This window comes from Rutidosis leptorrhynchoides, chromosome 2 (genome assembly GCF_046630445.1).
Source record: "Rutidosis leptorrhynchoides isolate AG116_Rl617_1_P2 chromosome 2, CSIRO_AGI_Rlap_v1, whole genome shotgun sequence".
In the NCBI taxonomy this organism is placed as follows: domain Eukaryota; kingdom Viridiplantae; phylum Streptophyta; class Magnoliopsida; order Asterales; family Asteraceae; genus Rutidosis; species Rutidosis leptorrhynchoides.
The window spans coordinates 553163033-553185312 of record NC_092334.1 but is presented as its reverse complement, the minus strand read 5'-3'; the positions used below and the strand labels follow the sequence as shown (position 1 = coordinate 553185312).

Genomic DNA, 22280 nt, shown 5'->3' with positions numbered 1-22280 from the left:
GTGGTGAAGATGACGACTATCAGACTGGTTCTAAGCATGGTGCCAACCGAGAAGCTACACTTAGAAAAGTCGGATGTTAAAAGTTCTACACATATAGAGGGGCTTTGTGTCACAGGAAAGGAAAATCTTGTGTGTAAACTCAAGATGAGCTTGTATGGTTTGAAACAAGCTCCCAAAGAGGGGTATTTGAAATTTGATAATTTCATGGAGAAGACTGGATTCGTGAAAAGTTCTACTAACCAATGCTATTATTTGAAGAAGTTCCAGAGCTCATATATTATGTTGCTTTTTTACGTCGATGACATGTTAATTGCAAGTTCTGATATGGTTGAGATACGCAATTTGAAGAAGCAATTATCCAAAGAATTTAAAATAAAGGATCTCGGGCCAGCTAAGCGGATTCTCGGTAGAGTATACGCACAAATAAAGATGAGTCACTTTCTTTATCTCAAGAAAAATACATTTGCAAGGTTTTTGAAAAATTCAGAATGAATGATGAGTCTCCTAAAACTGTTGGGAAGTCATCTAAAGCATTCTAAACATCAGTCTCCTAAAACTGAAGTCGAAAGAGAAGAAATGGCTAAAATTCCTTATGCGTCTACCGTGGGTAGTCTCATGTAAGCTATGGTGTGTACAAGGCCTGATATAGCGCATGCAGTTGGGGTGGTTAGTAGCTTTATGTCAGTTCCGGGGAATGAACATTGGGAAGATGTGAAGTGGATACTGCGGTATTTAAAGGGTACTTCTAACGTTGGGTTATGTTTCAAGGGCAAGGATACTAATCTCATGGGTTATTCTGATGCAGATCTGGGTAGATGCAATAACACATTCAAGAGCACCACCTGATATGTATTTACAATAGGAGGAACGACGGTGAGTTCGATGTCTAGGCTTCAAAAGAGCATGGCTCCATCTACAACTGAAACAGAATACATGGCAGTGACTGAAGCCAGTAAAGAACTAGTGTGGTTGAAGACATTCATGAAAGAACTGGATAGCAAACAATCAGAATATGTCTTATATTGTGATAATGAAAGCGCAATTAAATTAGCAAAGAATCCAGTTTATCATGCTAATACGAAGCACATTGGCATGAAGTATCGCTTTATCAGAGAACTAATACGCAAAGGGATATTTAATCTGGACAGCATTCCAGGTACAAAGAATCTGGCAGATATGTTCACTAAACCAGTAACGCTGGATAAGTTGAACTTATGCGTAGCTTCAACTGGCCTTCAGGAATATTGAAGAGAAGGCAGGAACTAGAGAGAGTAGAGATGAGCAAAGTCTTGCAAAGCAGAAGTACAAGAGTGTAGATCGATGGTATTCGGAGCCTCCAAGTAGGAGATTGTTGATGTGTAGGCTTCGATTGCTTGTTAGTTAAGTTAAGGAAACGGCCAGCCCTAATTCCAATGGGCCGGGCCTAGGTGATTTAGACTAGGGTTTGTCTTAATCCTTGTATATATATAGGCTCTCATATGTATGTGCTTTGTATCACCTCGAAAATAATAAGAATCACTCTCTAGTTCCAAAGTGGATCAAGTCTCACATTGAGACCGAACCACTATAATTTCTTGTGTCGTTCTTTTATTCTTGTGTTTATATCTCGGTTGTGTTTGTGACTGCAAATCTCATCAGGGTTGTTCAAACTTAACAAATAATGATAATGATATTGAGGGTAGTGTTGCTACATATGATGGCCATGAACTTGACGAGGAGTACGATGATGGCATGAAGTGGGGGAAGCCAAGTAGTGTTAGTAGTCTTGGACAAGAATCGAGTGCAAGTTGCAGGTTTAGAGAGGAAACATTAAAAAATAAAAAAATAAAAAAAAATGGAGGATGTTATGAATGGAAAATTTAAGGCACTTGTGGAACATATCCTTAAATCTATGCGTATTTTGTGTTTCAAAGATGATGGTGATAATTGGGTGGATATAATTACAGCTTTATCATGGGAAGCTGTCTCGTATCTGAAACCGGATTTTGAGGGAAAAACAATGGATCTGATGGATATGTAAAGGTCAAATGTATTTTAACTGGTACTCGAAGTCAAAGGTTGACTTATTTTCTTGTACCATCATTGACTTGGTGTTTTTTTTAGTTGGATATATTATTTTAGTATATGTAAAAAAAAAATAAAAAGTTACATCCTAATGCATAAGGCCAAAGGCAGTGCACTTATCACGGTTCCTATACAATCTCTCAACCTCACAACCATATATCAGCTTCATTTAGTGTACCAAATTTTCATTCACGACCATCAGTTTCAATATTCTTTCATTTCTTTTACAAAAACAAGTCTCAAAACCCAATAATATTTTGATCATGTTTGTTTAAGGACTTAGTTAACGGAAAAAAGAAAATCCGCTAGGCGATTAAGATGTTACAACGGGCGGCTAGCAATGCGTTTTCTTGGTGGTGGGCTAGCCACATTCGAACCAAGCAGTCGAAATGGCTAGAGCAAAGCCTTTTAGGTAATACACCTTTTCAAATACTTCATGTAACAATAACATGAGCCTTTGTATATCATTGATTCTTTAAAAATGTTAATCTATTTTAATTTTTGTTTATGTAGATATGGAAGACAAGGTTCATAGTGCACTAAACATTATACAAAAAGATGGTGATTCATTTGCAAAAAGGGCAGAAATGTACTATCGTCACAGACCAGATTTAATATGCTTCGTAGAGGAAACATTTCGGGCGTATAGAGCATTATCCGAGCGTTACGATAAATTATCAAGAGACTTGCAAAAAGCCAACACCACAATTGCATCAATCTTTCCCGAACAAGTATCGTACGATGATTTCGATGATGATTTTGGTCCTCCTAAAATGCCCAAAAACTTTCCCCTTCAAGATCAAGGTCCAAATGCAGCAAAAATACCTAAAGTCCCTCAACTTCCAAATAAAAACTTAAAGGGTCTCATTGGCAATGCATCGAAGAAAATGCAAATAAGCAAGGCGTTTAAAGAAGAGACCCCGGTTCGTATTGTGCCTAAATCTGGTTTAAGTGAAGATCAAGCGGTTGAAGAAATCGACAAGATTCAAAAGGAGATACTTGCAATGCAAACAATGAAGGAGTTCACCAAAAGTGAATACGAAAACGGGCTTTCCAAGTATTGGGAGATCGAAAACAAGATAAACACAATGCAACAACGGGTTTGTAGATTACAAGATGAGTTTAAAGTTGGGAGAGTTATCGAAGATGGTGATGCTCGAACTGTAATGGCACAAGCAGCATTAAAATCATGTAAAGAAACACTCGAAAAGTTAGAAGAAAAACGAGAGAATTCAAACCAAGCTGCTAGAACAGAACATGAGAAGATCGTCGACGCAAAACAGAAAATAATTGAATTGAAGCGTAAATATCTTGCAGTTGATGAATCGGAACAAAATAGTGAAAATGAGTCACAGATCTTGAATCAAAAAAAGGAGAATGAAGATATGGAAAAGATTAAAGAAAAAATCGAAGAACTATCAAAAAAACCTTTAACAGTTTCTGGATTAGCAGACAGTGTTGATAAGCTTGCGAATAATGTGATTAGTTTAGAAAGCACGCTTTCGTCACAAACTGCAAATATTGATAAGTTAAGAACGCAGGCTGGGGAATTGCAAACACAAATTCAAAATTTGGAAGGTGACAAAGGGGATGGGGCTCAAATGAGTAAAAAGTTGAATAAAATTGAGAAAACGTTGCACGAATTAGAGGAATTAGAGAAGTATGTTGTAAAGGAAAATAGCAGCCTAAAAGTATGTTTTACTGAAGCGAATTGTAAAATCGTGCATCTTTCTGAAAAGCTTCATGATGTCCAACCAGACGAGGAGGTCGAAATGTGTTCTCCTGCTTCCGAAGAAGAATATTTTAGGTCGGGAGAAGGTGTTATTGATGTATATTGTGATGATGATGACAATGATGATGATGATGATGATGATGATGATGATGATGATGATGATGATAATGATGATGTTGAACAAAATTTGGTTTTTGAAGAACATGTTGTTGAAGAAAAGGAAATTCATTGTACAGGTGATGATGGTGTTGTCGCGCATACAAAAACTATCAAGAAAAAAGATAATCTTGATGACGTGGAAAATGAAAATACGAAACAAATAGGTGAAACAAACGAAAATGGTGAGAAAAATGTTGGTGTTGTAAAGGCAGAGGAAAAGATTTATAATTTGAACACGTGCGTGAATGATGAGGTGGAGAAGAAATCGGATACTAAAATGGAAACGGAAGATGAATGTCGAAAGAATCCATTAAAAGAGTATACGAAGACATTGAAGAACTACAAGGAAACGAAGAGAAAACTTAGTGACGAAGAGAAGAAGAAACTAAATACGCTATTCGAATTGATAGTGCAAGTTCGAGAACTAAAAACCGGCATACTAAAAAGAGACAGTGAGATTCAAATGTTGAAACACAAGCTTAACCAACTTCAAGTTGAAGAAAATTGGCAAGAAGTTAAACAAGATGATGCATCTTTAGAAGATGAAGAAATTAATATCTCGGTTGATGAACCGAGCCCAATTTCAGAGATTGAAGAGAAGTTTCGAACGGAAATTGATGTAATACTTGATGAAAATCTTGATTTTTGGATGAGATTTAGTACACAATTTCATGAGGTACAAAAGTTCAAAACAGAAGTAGAAGATTTAAAGAAGGAGATACATAAAGTTAAAGCGAAAGCTAAATGCGCAGAGGCTAAATCAAATGAAGAAAAAACGAACCAAATGTTTACAACGGATTTAAAATCAGAAATTCGGCCGATTTACAAACACCTTAAAGAGATTCAAGGTGAACTTACATTATGGTTAGAACAAGCAATGAGTTTAAAAGAAGAGTTACAAATGAGATGCTCATCTTTATCAAATATTAAAGAAGAAATAACAATGGCATTGAAAGAAGGCATGTTAGAAGATGAGATCAAGTTTAGTACTCATCAAGCAGCAAAATTTCAGGGTGAGCTTTTGAACATGGAACAAGAAAATAATAGAGTTAATGAAGAACTTGAAGCCGGTTTAAATCATGTTAGAGCGTTACACCATGTAATAAAGAGGATTTTGCGAAGATTAGAAGACGAGTTTGGTCTATCAGATAATCAGATGCCGTATAAACAAAGTTCTTCGGAGCAGTCACCTACGAGTCGTCCAGGCATACCTTTAAGATCATTCATATTTGGGGTTAAAGCTAAGAAGCAAAAACCATCAATCTTCAATGTTATAAATAATCATAAGAAAACTAAAAGGTAGTCGTACATAGATATAATCATGTTTATAAAACTTCATGATTCTAGTTTATATGATTTTACCATTTTATTTGAAATTTTATAGTATATAATACTCCAAATTTGCAACGAAGCTTTCATAATCTTGATCACAAAATCTTGATCTATTCATATTGATATTGACATTTATTTATAGGCAAATTTTTCTAACGACAATTTTTATGGATCTAGGATTGTCGCTAATGTACATAAAAATATTGTACATATCGGCTATACACTTTTACTTGTTTTAAGCGTGTCTTTAGAAAAATCATTTATCATTTATATTTATTTATATTTATATTTATTATTTATTACTCCGTATATATATTTATATTATCTTAATAAAAGTAGAATAATTAACGAAAAAGTAATAAAAACTATGGGTCAAAGTTGTAAAACGTTCAATTTTAAGGGACCGAAATTAATAAATCTACCACATATAATTAATTCAAGCAAATCAGAAGATTCTCAAAATCCCAACACAGATAAAATCCCTAAATTTCATTTCCACAATGGTAAGTGATATTTCCAAACAATCTTTTGATAGATCCACACAAGTTTGGTGATACTTTTCAATAATGCCCCTTCAATAAATTATAAAAAAAAAAACTTGTGAACATCTCATTAAGCGCAGTTTAGTAAATCTGTGTGGATTTATCAAAAACATGTTTGGAAATATCAACTCCCACAATTCTCTTGCAATATGTGCTGCGGTGGGCAACGATTACCACCGTCCGGTGACGATTACACGTCACCAAACGCCGGCAGGTCACCACCAAGGCGAGACTTAAACACTGCGGTTGTTGAAGGACTCAGATTGCGGTTAGCGGAAACGGAAGCAAGGCTGCAAGGAGGTAGGGCACGAGAAGCTGAATTGAGTAAAAAACTAATTGAAATGAAAAGATTCGTATCAGTTATGGAAATCATTAAATTGTATCTTGAACGTAGGTTTCAAGCTCAACAACATCAACTTACTCTTCTTATATCTCACTCATCGGTTCATAAATAAATTGTTAGGGTTGAATGAAAATAACAGAGAGTTTATGGTTGTTGTATTGGTTTGAACTTTGAGCCTGCAGTTGGTTTATATCTATATGTGTATAATAATGATAGATGATAGTTTAATTCCGTCTCTTTTTTTCTATTCCATTAAATTTGATGATTGATCTTTGGTATTTACATTTATGTATTTAATTAAGCTGTGTTTAACTGAATCATGTTTAACAATGTGTGTGTTTTCCTTTTTTTATTTACGAATATAAAACAAGGTGTTTTCGAATAATGTGGTGCAAGGCTTGCTTTAGTATGTATGTATGGTTGATAATATAAAGACCTATATGTGTACTCGTATATGCAGCAATCACTATTATAAGAGTGCTCCCAATGGAGACATGTCTCCAGCTTAGTCCTCAACGCCACGTCAGCGCTTTTTTCTCACTTCCTTCTCAGAACTAAACTCATGACTAAACACTCCCAATCATGACACTCCTTCCTTCCTTCTTTTTTTTTTAATTTTTAATTTTTTTATTTTTTCCAAAATAATATTAATTTAGTTATATATATTATAAATAATAAATATTTAATAACATAAAACTAAAATTTCATTGATAAATAAAAAAAAAACATTACAAATAATTAAAATTAAAACATAGAATTTAAAATAAAATTACATAAACACTTAATAACTATTCTTCTTCGTCATCGTTAACGTGTGAAGGTCCCGCCTCACCTTGATTGTTTGGATTTCTTGTTGGATCATGTCGAATTCGATAATTAGGTGGAAGATTATAAACGTGTTCTACTAGCATATCTCGTAGTGGTCGATGAAGGCCCACATCTCTTAATTCCGCGTCCGCCCGGATATGTGCGTCAACCCTTTCTTGGAATGTTCCTCATGCACGTCGAATCGGATGATAATTCTCTTCAAGTCCACAAAATGCACGGCTGTTGTCCTCGGTTATCATATTATTTAATATCACACATGTTAACATAATCCTTCTAATTTTTCGGATATAATATGGTCTTGCCAGATCCTGAACAATCGTCCATCGACCTTGTAGTATTCCAAATACTCATTCAATATCTTTTCTTGGAGATTCTTGATACCTTTTGAACTTTGACTGTTTTGGATCAATCGGATTTCTGAACGACTTAACTAGTGTGGACCATTCCGGGTAAATTCCATCCGCCAAATAATAACCCTTATCAAACGTACACCCATTCACCGTAAACGTGCAAAGTGGAGCCTCGCCGGCTAATAAGTCGTTAAACAAATCATATTGATTAAGTACATTGATATCATTATTTGATCCCGCAGTACCAAAGAAAGCGTGCCAAAACCATCCATCATAAGACGCTACCGCTTAAAGCATAATTGACGGGTAACGATGGTCACCTCGTGTATAATGACCCTTCCAACGTGCCGGACAATTTCTCCATCTCCAATGCATACAATCGATGCTTCCTAACATCCCCGGAAATCCATGTATTTGAGCATGCATAGTGGTCAAACGTTGCACATATTGTGCAGTTGGTTTTCTCAAATATTCTGGTGCGTACAAGTGAAAAATACATTTGCAAAATTTATTTAAACAATCATATGCGTTTGTTCACCCATATGCAAATACTCCTCAAAAAGATCGGCCGTCGCAGCATACGCTAGTTGACGTATGGCTGATGTTACTTTTTGAACAATATTAAAACCAAGTAGCCCACAAGCATCACGTTTTTGATGAAAATAAGTAAAATACTCAGGAATCGGAGCTTGGGAAAAATTCATTATACCTTGACATATACGAAGAAACAAAGGTTTGTGCATTCGATAACGTCTACGAAAATAATCGTCGAGAAACGTACAACTGTCGGAAAAATAATCATTCCATAAAGCTTTTGCACGGCCTTCACGATCTCTATATAAATATCTTCTCGGTGCCCTTGTAATGGGTTCAACTTCTTCATCGTCGTTTAACTCATCTAAATGATCAAGTCTTGCGATATCTTCAAGCGCTCGATTATTTGTGGTATTCAAGATCGTTAATACCAAATTTATATCAGGATCGGAATTTGGGTTATTTGGATTCATATTTAATATATAAAGTGATTGATAATTTGAGATAGATTTGATGAAATTGTATGAAATATGAGTGTATGTGTGTGTATGAAATTGTATGAAATATGAGTGTATATATAGAGTTTAAAAAAGAATATATATATATATATATATATATATATATATATATATATATATATATATATATATATATATATATATATATATATTAATCTCCAACGGCCAAAAATTTGACCGTTGGAGTGTATTTTCCCTTCAATTGTTCCGTCCACAAAAATGACAAAAAAGCACGAGCTGGAACACGATGGGTTGGACGGCAGCCTGGGCGGTGGCCTGGGCGGGTTGGTGGACGGCAGCGTTGGGAGCCCTCTAAAGATCTGAAGCTGATTCTCAAAAGTGATTCCTGATCGAGTTTAGGCATTACATTACTTAAATCGGTCCAACCAGGATTCAGTGTCATGGATTACCGTCTCGGCGATGGTAGCTTAGTGGTTGGGGGACATACAATATAAAGCGGTGGTCATGGGTTCAATCCCTACCTCATGTCCTCAATTCGCAAGGTGTGTGTATCTGGTTGGTTTTCAAAAAACTTTCGGCATCTTAAATACCACTTTATTAACAATCATATGCAAATACTTGCGACCAGCGACTTGCGTATGTAGTGAATATTGATCGTGACCGAGAACTTAAGAACGTGATAAAAAATTATTGGTCATGACCAGGCCCAATTGTAATTTTTTCTAGCAAAATGACATAAAACTTTATTAATTTGGGCATATTGGTTAATAACCCTTAAAAATATTTAAGTGTAAATTACAAATAAGGTAATTGAAAACAATTACTACTAAAAAACAAATTATTAAGAAACAAAAAATTTGAAATAACTTGTGAATCGAGAGACCGTAAGTAACTTGTGAATCGAGAGACCGTAAGATATGTAGACATCATTTACTAAATGCAATATATATTTTATTCCCCTTCAAGCTAAAGAACATAGAATGATCAGAACATTCACAAGAACAAAACAAACACAAGTATTAATTTCATGATCATGCTTTTTGTTCCATCACAACACACATATATGATATATCTGAAAAAACCAAAATAAAAAATTAAAATGTAGAAACATAATAAACATTTTTGATTTAACTTGATCATCCTTGAATTCCATTATTCCAATTGTTGAGACTTCCATTTTCATAGTTTCCAGCACCATTTCCATTTGTTAAAGCTATTGTTAGACTCTCATCATTCATTGAGGTTTGAGAGGGTTTTGGAACCTCAAGATTTTGAAACAAAATAGGCTGCAACTTTTGATCTTGAGATTCAGTAACAATTTGGTTTTGCTGATTAATTTGCAGCTGAATTTCTATTTCACCATCACCACCGCCACCACCTTGAACACTACTATTGTTGCCGCCACGGCCACCATACAACACCGCGGCCAGACGCTGTTGCTGCTGCTTCCAATGTAGATTTTGGTTTATAGAACTCAAAGATTCAAGTGAGGACACAACATGATTAGGAACACTAATTTGTTGAAAACTTGCTAACCCTACTCCAAGCAATGGATGTTGATTTGGCTGTTTGATCATAGGGAGATGACACCCTAATGATTGATCAAGATTGATTATGAAAGGTGGTTGATTGAATGAAGTTGAAGAAGAGAATTGGGTTAGCCTATTTAGTTGAAAATCCATAGCTGGTTGGGACACACCATTTAACAAATTCAACCCATGACCAATATCTAAAGATGAGTTTAAGTTGAAGGAAGAAGAATCTCCATTGATAAACCTTCAAGTAACCGATCTCGTTTTCTTGCTCTTTCTACACCCGCCTCCAATAGGGACACAACGAAGGGCTCCACCTTTAGTCCAATACCTTCTACATGTCTTGCAAAAGTGTCTAGGCTGATTGAGGCAGTAGTTGTTGTAATAGCAAAACTTTGTGTTTGGTGAATCACATCTAGGACACTTAAGCTTTTGTTCCGGTGGCTTCAAAGCAGACGTTTTTCGATTGCCACCATTACCGTTACCACCGCCACCATTAGAGATTTGAGTTTCATCTTTTGAAGGTTGTTTTGATGGTGTGGTGAGGTTGTCTAGAGACATGATGCGCAGAATGGGTTAAATTTGAAACTAATAGGAATTTAAGTAAAAAGGAGAAAGATTGATGAATATCCTATAGAAGAGGTAAAGCTATGAATTGAATAGTTTCATGTTTGAGGAGGATGTTGATGGGCACTTGTGAAGTTCATCAATTATGTAATATGAGGCTTCAATTTTTAAAAATACTTAATTATAGGCTGTCTTTAGAAGGTTTGCGTCTCATGATATATATAGCTACATAAAACATGCATACAATAGATAATATTTCATTTGAATAGTGCTTTTCATTACGATCATTTATTTGATTGTTCAAGACTAATGTACTTTATAGATAAACCAACATTTATCATGTGAGGATCTCGTAAATGTAACAGACACTGAACCCACATGCTAAATATAAACATTACTTTAAATATTTAATATATTTTTTTCGACAGCTTGTTAGGAGTCACTAACGGGATCCGTCACATGTAAAATCATCAACGTGATCATATCCAGAACACCTGTTAGGAGGAAACTTATGATTTGGCCGGGAACCCCCTGATGAAATTCAAACTCGGGTCACATACTTTGAAATATCATGGCCATGGTATGGCCGGTACCACAGAGCTACGACTGCTCGTGGTTAGATGTTTAATATTTTAAAAGTGTAAGGTTGATTTTTGAAGAAAATTATGCATGGTGAGTCATAATTAAGCATTTGTGCTCTAGTTTTAACAACTTATTTTAGTGATTGGGACATTGAATTCAAAGAGCCGAAAATGATCACGATGATAACTAGATTAGACCTTATAGGAAAGAAAGAAAAAAAATAACTGCCCTTCATGATATAGCACAAGAAAGGAATATTTTATCCGTTTGTATTTTATACTGTAATGTAATGTAATATACACTCACATGCAGTTACATTCTTGTCATTTCTATTTATTTATATCTATATTTATATTGTTGTTTTAACTATAATTTTAATTTTTATATTGATATGACTATCCTCAACCCTAAACCCTAAACCATAAACCATAAACCCTAAACCCTAACCCCTATAACTTAAACTCTAAACCGTTCATATTAAAAACTCGTTCTAAAACCCTAATTTCTAAACCCTAAACCCTAATTTCTAAACCATAATTTCTAAACCCTAATTACTAAACCCTAAACACTGTTTTTTTTAATCAAAAGTCATTTTTTCTTTGTTTTTTGTTAAGATGCATCCGATGCATGAAAAGCAGTTAACATGTATCAAACAGCGGATAACATGCATCAGATGCATCTTAACGATCCAGTTAAAAAAATTTATTATTTTTTCTGACTCTACACAATGAAAATAGATACCAGCAATTTTTTTTTTAATTCGGAGCTGTAGAACTAAAGATATAAAAATCACAAAATCACTTATCCCTTTATCCCACCAAGTACCACTTAGCGCTTGATCTTTGCCTTATATATATATATATATATATATATATATATATATATATATATATATATATATATATATATATATATATATATATATATATATATATATATATAATGTCATCCAACCCATGATTTAAGGGCCACTTAGGAGAGGTAACACTCACATAAAACCTATACATATACAAGATTTGTTTCTATTTTTTTTACCTCACAAACTACCTATACATATAGATAAATACACCACATCATCAACCTTGAATGCAAAAGCTAATCAAATTTCAAATTCAAAATTCGGATGTTTTACATAGGTACCGATTTTGTTTCAAATTAATACAATTTCCAAAGCAAACACTCAAGTATATTCACACCTTCCAAGATTTCCATGTTACCATATTGTCTAATCCACCATATCAAAACACCATTTCAAAAACTAAAGATTAAATCTAACAATTCATATTCTCTCTCCACATCCTTCAACCTTCTTCTTTCAGGTATTTAATTTTTTGAAATCGTTTACAGTTTCTTAATTCGTGTTTTGTAATGATAATTTGTTTTCTCAACTTATATGTAGTTAGACATGATAATTTCTGTTATGAAATTAGATTTATATGAAGTTATTATAGATTTTTAGTAAATGTTTAGAGATAGTTGATTTGTTTTCTCAATTTATATTAACTTAGAGATTTATATGTATTTATGATAATTTGTGTTATGTAATGATATTTTGTTTTCTTAACTTAGATTTCTTTTCATTTTAGTTTATCTCATGTCTCGATCAATCAAGAACATTTATGTACCTGCTATTGACGGACGACAAGTGAATTTTCAAATCAAAGTTAAAGTCGTTCGAGTTATTCAAAAGCTTGGTCACGGATTTGACGAAGGCAAGCCCGCTCTGGAGCTCATAGTGTGTGATGATATGGTTTGTGTTCATTTACTTTGTTTAGTATAAAGTTAATGTTTTTGTTCTTTTTAAATATATTTTGATGATTTTGTTTGTTACATTTATTTTCTTCATATAAGGGCCATAAAATTGTAGTCAACATCCGTAACAGCCTGAAAGCCAAGTTTGATGTTCTCATCAAAGAATGGTTCAATTATTGTATTACATATGCTGTTGTAATTGATAGTCCCCTTTGTTACCGGTCCAAACATGTGAAACATGATTACAAACTCATGTTTACTAAAAAAAAACCTCTGTTGTTGAAATTCCACCACACGAATGGACTGAGAATAATGGCTTGACGTTCATTCCTTTCGATGCTTTGATAGAGAGTGAGCTTGCAGTTGGAGTTTCTGCAGGTCATATATTGCTTATGATAAACCTTTTTTTATAGTAAAGAACAAGTACATGAATCTTTTACTCATAAATATATGTGCAGATGTTATTGGACGTGTATCCTTCTATGATCCAATACAGGATTACAAAAACACTGATGAACTAAAGAACAAGTACATGAATCTTCAACTCATAAATTTAGAGTAATATTTTTACACATTTTACTTTTAAGTTAAATTATGTCTTTAATTTCAGTTATTCTTATTATTCTACTTATGTAAGTTTTTTTAATTCTACTTATGTAAGTTTTTATAATTCACTGATTGATAGTGGCTTGGAAGTGGATGAAACTCTGTGGGGAAAATTCGCCATTGATTTCGACCACCATATCAAAAATGTGTCTGATGATTCTTCTGTGATCTTGATCATTCAGTTTGGAGTGACTAAATCGCATAACAGTTTGTACTTTTTCATTCTACAAACCTTAATTTTCTTATACATCAAATTCAACATAATATTAGCAATTGTTTGATTATGATCTTTTTGTAACTTTAATGATTTTTGTCCAATCTCTTTTGTTTTTTTAATGCTGCAGGGAAGTTGGCCGTGTCTACCGACTGGAGTTACACTAATGTAGTTGTTGACAAAAATCATCCGCAGATCATTGATTTCCGACAGCGGTACATTGATTAGTGAAGACAATTCCTGTTTCCTCCTCCTGAAACAACAACATATTTGCTAATAAATGACTACAATCATTGATCAATGTATGACTACAATGACTACATGTTAGTTAATGAAGTCAAGCATTTAATGAGGAACTATCTTTGTGACATAAATACACCATTTAATTCATTTATAGTTATTGGAATGTACTTTACTTTATCAAACTAACTTCCTTATATTTTCTATTTGATAGCCTCAATGAAATCCATTCTGCTGACAATTCAATTGGTTCCTTAGCTCCTTCTTTGTCAGTTATCCCACCTCGTGATCGTAATCCGAAAGCTTGGTTTAAATATGCAAAGCATCTTGGCTTAAATCAGTTGAACCCTACCTTGGTAATTATTTAACCTATTGAATAAATTAGACCATTTATCTTATTTTGATGCTATCATATTTGTCCCATATATATTGATAAGTTTCTTACAATTACAGATTATTTGATGGTAATCATATTATACTGCAGTTTACCTGCATAGGTTTATTTTAGTTATTTTTTAGTTGATTTTTTCATCTAATTTTAGTGCACATCTAATACCAATAATATACTGTGTAAATGAAATAATTTCAGAAAAGTATCTACATTGTTCAAGCCACAACCAACACCATTCTTCCAGATGATCTTTGGTACTACATTGCCTGCAAGAAATGTAATAAGAGTGCAAAACCTATTACCCCGAACTATGATCTTACTTTGGACATTGATCAGCTATTAGCTTTGGAACGCAAGTGTAATGCATGTAGAGATAAGCCGCAACCTGTAATCAGGTGAATTGCAAATAACTATTAAAACTTATGCTAACAGATTGATTTGTGGTTTTGTGAATCTTTAATTATATAAATGTTTTATACATAATAGGTTTAAAGTGCCAATCCGTGTAGAAAATCCATCTGGCACTGCCTCTTTTACAGTTTTTGAAACGGATGTGAAGAAGTTTGTTACCAAAACAACATATCAGTTAATGAAGGAGTTGTCTGAAGATGATGATTATCCGGATGAGTTTGAAGCTTTGTTAGAGAAGACCCTACTTATTAAGATAGAGGTCACTAATTACAACAACGACCGGGGTATTCGCAATTACACCGTGAAAGATGCTACCGATGACCCTAGATATTTAAAAATCTTTGAAACTTTCAAGGTAACATTTTATACTTTAACATTGCTTTCTAATTATATAATGGGTTTAGTATTGATATTCTATTTAACTAATCAAACGATTAATATGAATTAGGTTGATCATCCATTTCAATTTGAAGATGTTGAGTTCGAACCATCATCTTCGACACAGACTTATTCAGTTAATGTATGATTACTTATTTTTGATTACCTTCATTATTCGTTAACAGTATTAAACTAATTAATTTTTTCATTGTAGTGTGCTTCTAATGCTTCTGCTATTGGTAGTCGGACCATCGATCTAAGTGACGATATTGGTTTTAGCCCGCCACTGAAAAAAATCAAACAAGAACTGTTAACTACTCCCGGATCTGTGAAGTATTCAACTTCCAAGGTAAAATGGTCCAATCGTTCTGAGAAACAACCCAAAACCCAATCAACATTGAAACTATTGTAGAATGTTAATTTTGAATATTTAATTTGTGCCACCGATCAGCAACGGCATGTAAAACATACAATAGTTTTGCTTTCGGTACTATTTTGTGATAGTATAAGTTTAAACCCATTAAGCTCCACCATCATATTCAAAACAATGTTTTCTACTTTCGTTGTAACATAAACCTTTTATGTGGATTCCAATTATCTGTTATGATTCCAATTATCTGTTACATAGTTTTCATTTTTTGATATTCCGTTTAAAAAAAACTAACATAAGACTTCATATGAAATTACAATTGTAAACATACTTAAAAATTTATACTACCCATAGTCATTTTATATTATCTTCGAATAGTTGTTATATTTTATACTTTATCATTTAATCATAAAATAATGGTTACCTATTAGTGGTTAAACAATTTATTAGTTTATTTGATCTTAAATAGTATTCAAAAAATTAATCATAATTAGTGGTTACTTTTATTTTATTCTTTAACCATAATAAGTGGTGGAACATTTTATAATAAGTAATTGTTAATATATGCATTTTAAATACTTCCATTACAAAATAACTCTTAAAATTCATTACATATTTTAAAAAAAAATATTGCTGACTATTTTTAGACAAATTTCCAATTTAACCTCTAATTTAATTAAAAAAATTGGAGCTTTGTACACAGACACGTGCTAACCTACACCATTAATTATGATTAGACTTGCTTCCTCCCACGTCGATTCATAGCACCCAAAATCAACTTTCAAAGAAAGTTGTCAGTCACCATATTTGAAGCACAGATTTGGTGATCTTCAACCTTCTTCTAAACATAGTTCACTCAAGTACCCAAAATTACACAATAAACATTAGCAAAAACCTACATCTTTCTTTCTTTAAAAAATATACAATAAATGGAGGGAACTCAAAATACAATTGTGGAAGCTCTACCCACGGACATGCTGGCCGAAATATTATCAAGAGTTGGGCGATATTCATGTCAGCAGTTGTTCTTAGCAAAGACTGTTTGCAAAGAATTTTTAAAGGTCTCCTTTGATCCTTTGGTTTATAAACGACTTTGCTTAGATATATTTCCTATCGTACATTTTGGAAACCCTAAATTAACAGCATTATTGAATCGTTGTTTTTTCTATGGAAACCCTAATATGAGTTATCGAAAGGGATTAATCTGATATTTTAAAAGTGACTATAATGAGTTAGGGCTTCGTTTATTAAAACAAGCTTCGGATATGAAAGTATTAGAAGCTGTTTATGTTTATGGTTTGATAATGTTTGATAATGTTTGCTAAGCACCAAATACAATTTCGGGATGTCGGTTTATAAATCCTAATTCAAGCGTTCCCACCCTTATCTGATTTGGTTGTTGCGGTTAGAAACTGGGTTTTTGCTATGCTGGCCAGGTTATGGTTGTTTAACCGCCAACCTTTTGAGAACGTGAGAAGGAGGTGCCCTAACTTATCCCACCACGGTTATTTTCCAGATGCACATGGCTGGGATCAAGAATTGTAACCACCCGAGTGCATGTTGTGTTTCTGGGCTTATGAGTTGGGGGTTTTTGTTCACCGATTTCGTTATCAATAAATGTATTAAAAATTATGGACATATTTTGTACTAAGTTGTGAAAAAGTTTGGTCATATTTTGTATTATAAATTATGGACATTTATAAAAAATTAATTTAATATCACAAATATCACTTTGTGTATATTTCTTCTATCGTTCATTTATGTTGTAATGTGCAATGTGGATGTATATCTAATAGTATGAATACTTAAAAAAAAATTCATAATTAATACCATAGGACCAACAATTATTAGATTTTATTACTTACATCCCACAAAACAATTAAGTGGTAAATAATAAGAACTTTTATACTTACTCACACTTATAATACTACATTTTGCATTAAACGTATTTTGAACAATTTGTTTGAAAATATCAATACTACATTTAAATGTTTTAGTCATTTTTTGTTATTGTAATCTATTCTAATTATATGTGTTATTTGTTGGACTTATACATGACCTTTAATTATTATTTTGTTGGTTATTGGGCTTTGAAACCCACATCCCTTAACCTGTAACTTACATAATTAGAATAGATTAAATTTACTTGGAGAATAGATTATAAAATATAAATCTATGAAAAAAGTTACACAATAACATAAATAATAATTGGAGATCATAAATCCAACATGAATTTTACTTCTTCCACATGAATTGTCTAAACTACCCTTAATGAAATGCTTACACAAATTATTTAAAACTTTATAAGAGTTAATTTATGATAGGACATTTTGAGAAATACGCATCAAAATGGAGTGGAAGAAGTAAATTGTGTGTTGGAAAGACTAAAGTTGAAAAGTTTGACTAAAATTGTGTGTTGGAAAGACTAAAGTTGAAAAGTTTGACTAAAAACCCATGATTACCTTAGACTTTACCCTACTAATAGGGTTTTAGTTCATGTTACCAATAAAACAATTAACAAAATAAACATGCCTTTACCTGTTGAATTTAGACACTAACCACTATTACAAAATTTGAAATTTGAAATTATCAAACATGAAAAAATGGATCAACTAAAATCATCTTCAAGAATCAAAATTTCAGCATCTCTTTCATAAAACAAACTTGAAATGGATAGGGTATTGAGAAGATCTTCACGTAACAATCAATCAAAACAAAAAGAAACAAATAGTAGTAACGAAGAACTTATCAACAAGAGAAAATAGCCATTAGGGGATTTTGAGGTTGATGTTAATGGATCAAATCCAGGTAATGCTTACCTGACTTATGAACTTACATTAACATTTTAAATTTTTTGCATTTGTTGATAATGAATCAATTGTAAATGTTATTTCACTTCTATCATTCTTAGGAAACTCCTCCACTGTAAAGAGAATTGTTAGTAACATTATAAGGAAACAAATAAATCAGACAAAACTAACCACAACAATTGGGCAACAATGCACCCCATCCAGTTCAATACTAACAGGTGGTTTTGCTATTAATACTATAGTTATGTGGTAGCATTGGTTAAAATATGTATATAATTTTCCGGTGTAAATTTTAAGTAAACAGGAATTATTTGTTGATTCAGATTTAACCAACACAATTGGAACAACGTTTCTGAATTCATCTGGAACACAATTTACATCAAGTGTCGGTAAAGAAAACATGTTTCAATAATCAACATATAAAGAGGGTGAATGTTCACATACCATTGCAACTCCGGCACCAAAAATACCAATTCTTAGATTAGGAAATCCATCACTTACAAATAGTGACCAACGTGAATGTACATCGGACAGTGTATCCAAAGGTAATTATATTGGAGGAATGTTATATTTTCTTTTACCTTAAATTATTAAAATTGTCATAATTAGTGTTTAAAATCTATTTTTAGATGCACGGTTGATGTTATGCGAGGTGTAGTACGAAATAGTTATATTTTTATTGCGAAATACTATTAAATATGCTACAATTTTACACAAGTTATTTATTTATTTATAGAATGGGATATACCTAAACCTTGCTACAGCACTTATAGGCAGTGTACCTAATCGTAGAGTAGTGTAGTTTTTAGTAAGTTCGGTTTGTTCCACAGGGATACAACTAAATTTAACGCTATATTTATTTTAAACTATATTTGTGTATATATATATATATATATATATATATATATATATATATATATATATATATATATAAGTAGTATTATTATAAAAGGAGGTTTTTACCGTTTAATGACCGGTTTGTCGATTTTATGTCTTAAGTCGCAATTAAAACCTAATGTAAAATATTAAATATATAAATGACTTAATTTAAAGCGTAAAGTAAATAACGATAATAAAAGTGCGATAATTTAAAGTGCGATAAATAAAATGACGATAAATATAATTGTGATAATTAAAAGTACGATAATTAAAGGTGCAATGAGATATAAAATAAAGGAATTATGCTTATTTAAACTTCCGTAATTATGATGTTTGACGTGTTGATTTTAATTTATTACCATGGGTTAATTGTCCTTTGTCCTGGATTGTTCGATATGTCCATCTGGTTTTTGTCCATAACAGTTCATCAGTCATAAATATAAAGTGTGAGTGTCCTCGTCAAACTATCCTTATACCCGAAGTCAAATATTCCAACTAATTGGGGACTTAAACTGTAACAAGGTCTTAATACTTTGTTTAATAATTACACCAGGATATCGACTGCGTGTAACTCAAGGTTTTAATACTTTGTTAACAATTACGCCAAGTGTCCTTGTACGTAATCCACCCCTGTTTTAATTAGTCCATTGACTATTAATACATCCCCGTGTCCGGTTAAATGAACGATTATTAGTATTTATAAATATCCCGCCCATCGTGTCCGAGCGAGTGTATGTGGTTATTTATAGGTACGTCCAATTGTAAATCTTTATATTAAATTAACGAACTATCATTCAATTAAACAAATATAAAGCCCATTAATAGCCCATAGTTTAATTTCCACAAGTGTCGGTCTTTTGTCCAAACCCCAATTATGGTACAAAGCCCAATTACCCAATCTTAATATTTAGTCTAACATCACGATTACTTCGGCTTAAATAAGCATAATAATAACTTAGCTACGAGACATTAATTTAAAAAGGTTGAACATAACTTACAATGATTAATAATATCGTAGCGTTACACGGACAGAGTTTCGACTTACAAACTTAAAACATTCGCTAACATAACCTTATTATTATTAAACTTAAATTAAAATTAAAATTATATAATATAAATATATATATATATATATATATATATATATATATATATATATATATATATATATATATATATATATATATATATATATATATATATATATATCGTATATGTTGAGAGAAAGGAAAAGAAAAAGGTGTCCTCAATCGATCAGAATGCGCGGCCTTTTATATGCCCACTTTGAACTGTTGAGCTCCGCGAGTGCGGAGGTTTTCTTCATCACAGCTCCGCGAGTGCAGAGGTATGGATTCCAGCTCATCTCTTTGAGTTAAACGTGGGCTGCTTATAAATATAATATATAATAATATATATAATTAATTATATATTATATTATATTCTTGTGCATAGTTGACTTGTAATTTTTGATCTGTTGCGTCGCGCGCTGAAAGTTGGTTCATGTCTCGGTTCCGGATTTTCGAACGCCTTTTCGTATGATTTAATATCTTGTACTTTGTGTTTCACGGCTTGTACTCTTGTAATTTTTAGATGTTTCTCATCAATAATTTGAACTACTTGGATTGTACTTTGTACTTTTTAGCTTTTTGGTCATTTGCGTCTTCAATTCGTCGAATCTGTCTTTTGTCTTCACCTTTTATTATTTAAACGAATATCACTTGTAAATTGAACAATTGCAACTAAAAGCTTGTCTTTCTTAAAGGATAATGCTATGAAATATATGTTTGTTTTTAGCATTATCAAATATTTCCACACTTGAGCGTTGCTTGTCCTCAAGCAATATAGAACTTGAATAAAAACATACTTGAATCACTTCTTTATTCTTCACACTTTGTACATCAGTGATTTTGATACGGTGGTATGAACAATGATAGTAACGATGTGGTTTACAGTCCCACATGACTATAAAAATTTAGATCCGTTAGGAAATTGGATCTTTTATGAAAACATTTGATCTTTTGAAAAAAAAATTCTAGCTTTTACCTAGATAAGTTTTTCGGAATAACCCTTCACCGATGTTTGCAAAATATTTTTGTGAGTTTTGTGGGTTTCAGATTTGAAAATTTTAGCTTAAAACTTGCGGTTTTGTATCACCCACTTGCTAACCTTGTATTAGGAAAGCAACACGTCCAGTTTACTTGCTCTGTATATTACCTTTCGGTAAACTACCGTCCGGTTGTAAAGGAAAGCGTTGAACAAGCAACTGTTAAGGCAATGTCCCGTGACATGCTTTTAATTATGGTCTATATCGTGTCGGATGCAATTACTATCCTTTGTAGGAGCAACAGTAAAGATCACCCTATAGTTTTTCGGTCTGGCACAAAGTCCTGTCTTTGACCATGCTATGCAACCACCCTTCTTACGGTTGACACCCGATTTGGTTCAGGTGACCTAATGAATTCCGGCGAATTCTTAGGATTTTACGTTCAATGGTAATGAACGTATTGAAAATGGGGTTTCAGAAAACAAATCGGTTTATAATTTGATCAAAATATTTTCTCGTTCAAGCTCGAGTTTAGATATCATCGAATTTCATGAGCTTGTAATTCTCAATCTTTAAGGTCAATCTCAAGGATTGAGTAAGGAGATTTTTGATCTTTAAGGAGATTATCCTTTCTGGGGATCTGATTCATTAGTCTTATAAGCTAATTTGCATGGTGCCCCCCATTGTACGAGACAGATCCTCTCATGGTTAGGATAAGTCTGACCACTTGGCGACTCTGTTTAATGCCGAAGTCCGTGGATTTCCAGCTGATTTTCGAGAAAACTTTTCAAGGTTTTTCGTAGACTCTACAACTGGTCTGGACGACAACTTCCTGACCTAAATCAAGAAGCGCGTGTCTTTTTCGGAAGACTTTACTTCCTTTTAATGATGGAATTGATTCATCTTGTAGATCCATCTTTTCATTCAAATATATTAAAGTAAATCGGGTAAAACTAATTAGTTTAGTCCAAAGCAAAAGTACCTGCAATAATCTTGTACAAAATATGTGATATATGTAAATTCTTCCCACACTTAGCTTTATTTTTCTTTGCTTTTTTATTCTCCTTTATTCCATTTTAAATAAATTCTAACGTTTTGGGTTGTTTCTCAATTTATGTCCTCTCCAAGGTAACAATAATTT

General features: G+C 32.8%; 2 protein-coding genes and 1 pseudogene across 2 annotated transcripts; 2 read left to right on the top strand and 1 right to left on the bottom strand.

Moving 5' to 3' along the window:
• The first annotated feature begins 2382 nt into the window (after positions 1 to 2382).
• LOC139889695 (kinase-interacting protein 1-like) lies at positions 2383 to 5258 on the top strand. The gene is made up of 3 exons (XM_071872630.1): positions 2383 to 2476; positions 2578 to 3882; positions 3997 to 5258. Exons 1-3 carry the CDS (start codon positions 2383 to 2385, stop codon positions 5256 to 5258), a joined length of 2661 nt encoding a protein of 886 aa, XP_071728731.1.
• A 507-nt stretch (positions 5259 to 5765) lies between these two features.
• Positions 5766 to 6437, top strand: LOC139893080 (protein SKIP34). The gene has a single exon (XM_071876216.1). The coding sequence runs from the start codon at positions 5979 to 5981 to the stop codon at positions 6282 to 6284; it is 306 nt and encodes a 101-aa protein (XP_071732317.1). The 5' UTR covers positions 5766 to 5978; the 3' UTR covers positions 6285 to 6437.
• A 3062-nt stretch (positions 6438 to 9499) lies between these two features.
• On the bottom strand, positions 9500 to 10456 carry LOC139889694 (dof zinc finger protein DOF4.7-like; annotated as a pseudogene).
• Between the last annotated feature and the right edge of the window lie 11824 nt (positions 10457 to 22280).

Coding starts and splice junctions, on each gene's coding strand:
- LOC139889695 (XM_071872630.1), top strand. CDS start 2,383: ATGTTACAACGGGCGGCTAGCAATGCGTTTTCTTGGTGGTGGGCTAGC. Junction 2,477..2,577: donor GCTAGAGCAAAGCCTTTTAG/GTAATACACCTT, acceptor TTGTTTATGTAG/ATATGGAAGACAAGGTTCAT. Junction 3,883..3,996: donor ATATTTTAGGTCGGGAGAAG/GTGTTATTGATG, acceptor TGGTTTTTGAAG/AACATGTTGTTGAAGAAAAG.
- LOC139893080 (XM_071876216.1), top strand. CDS start 5,979: ATGTGCTGCGGTGGGCAACGATTACCACCGTCCGGTGACGATTACACG.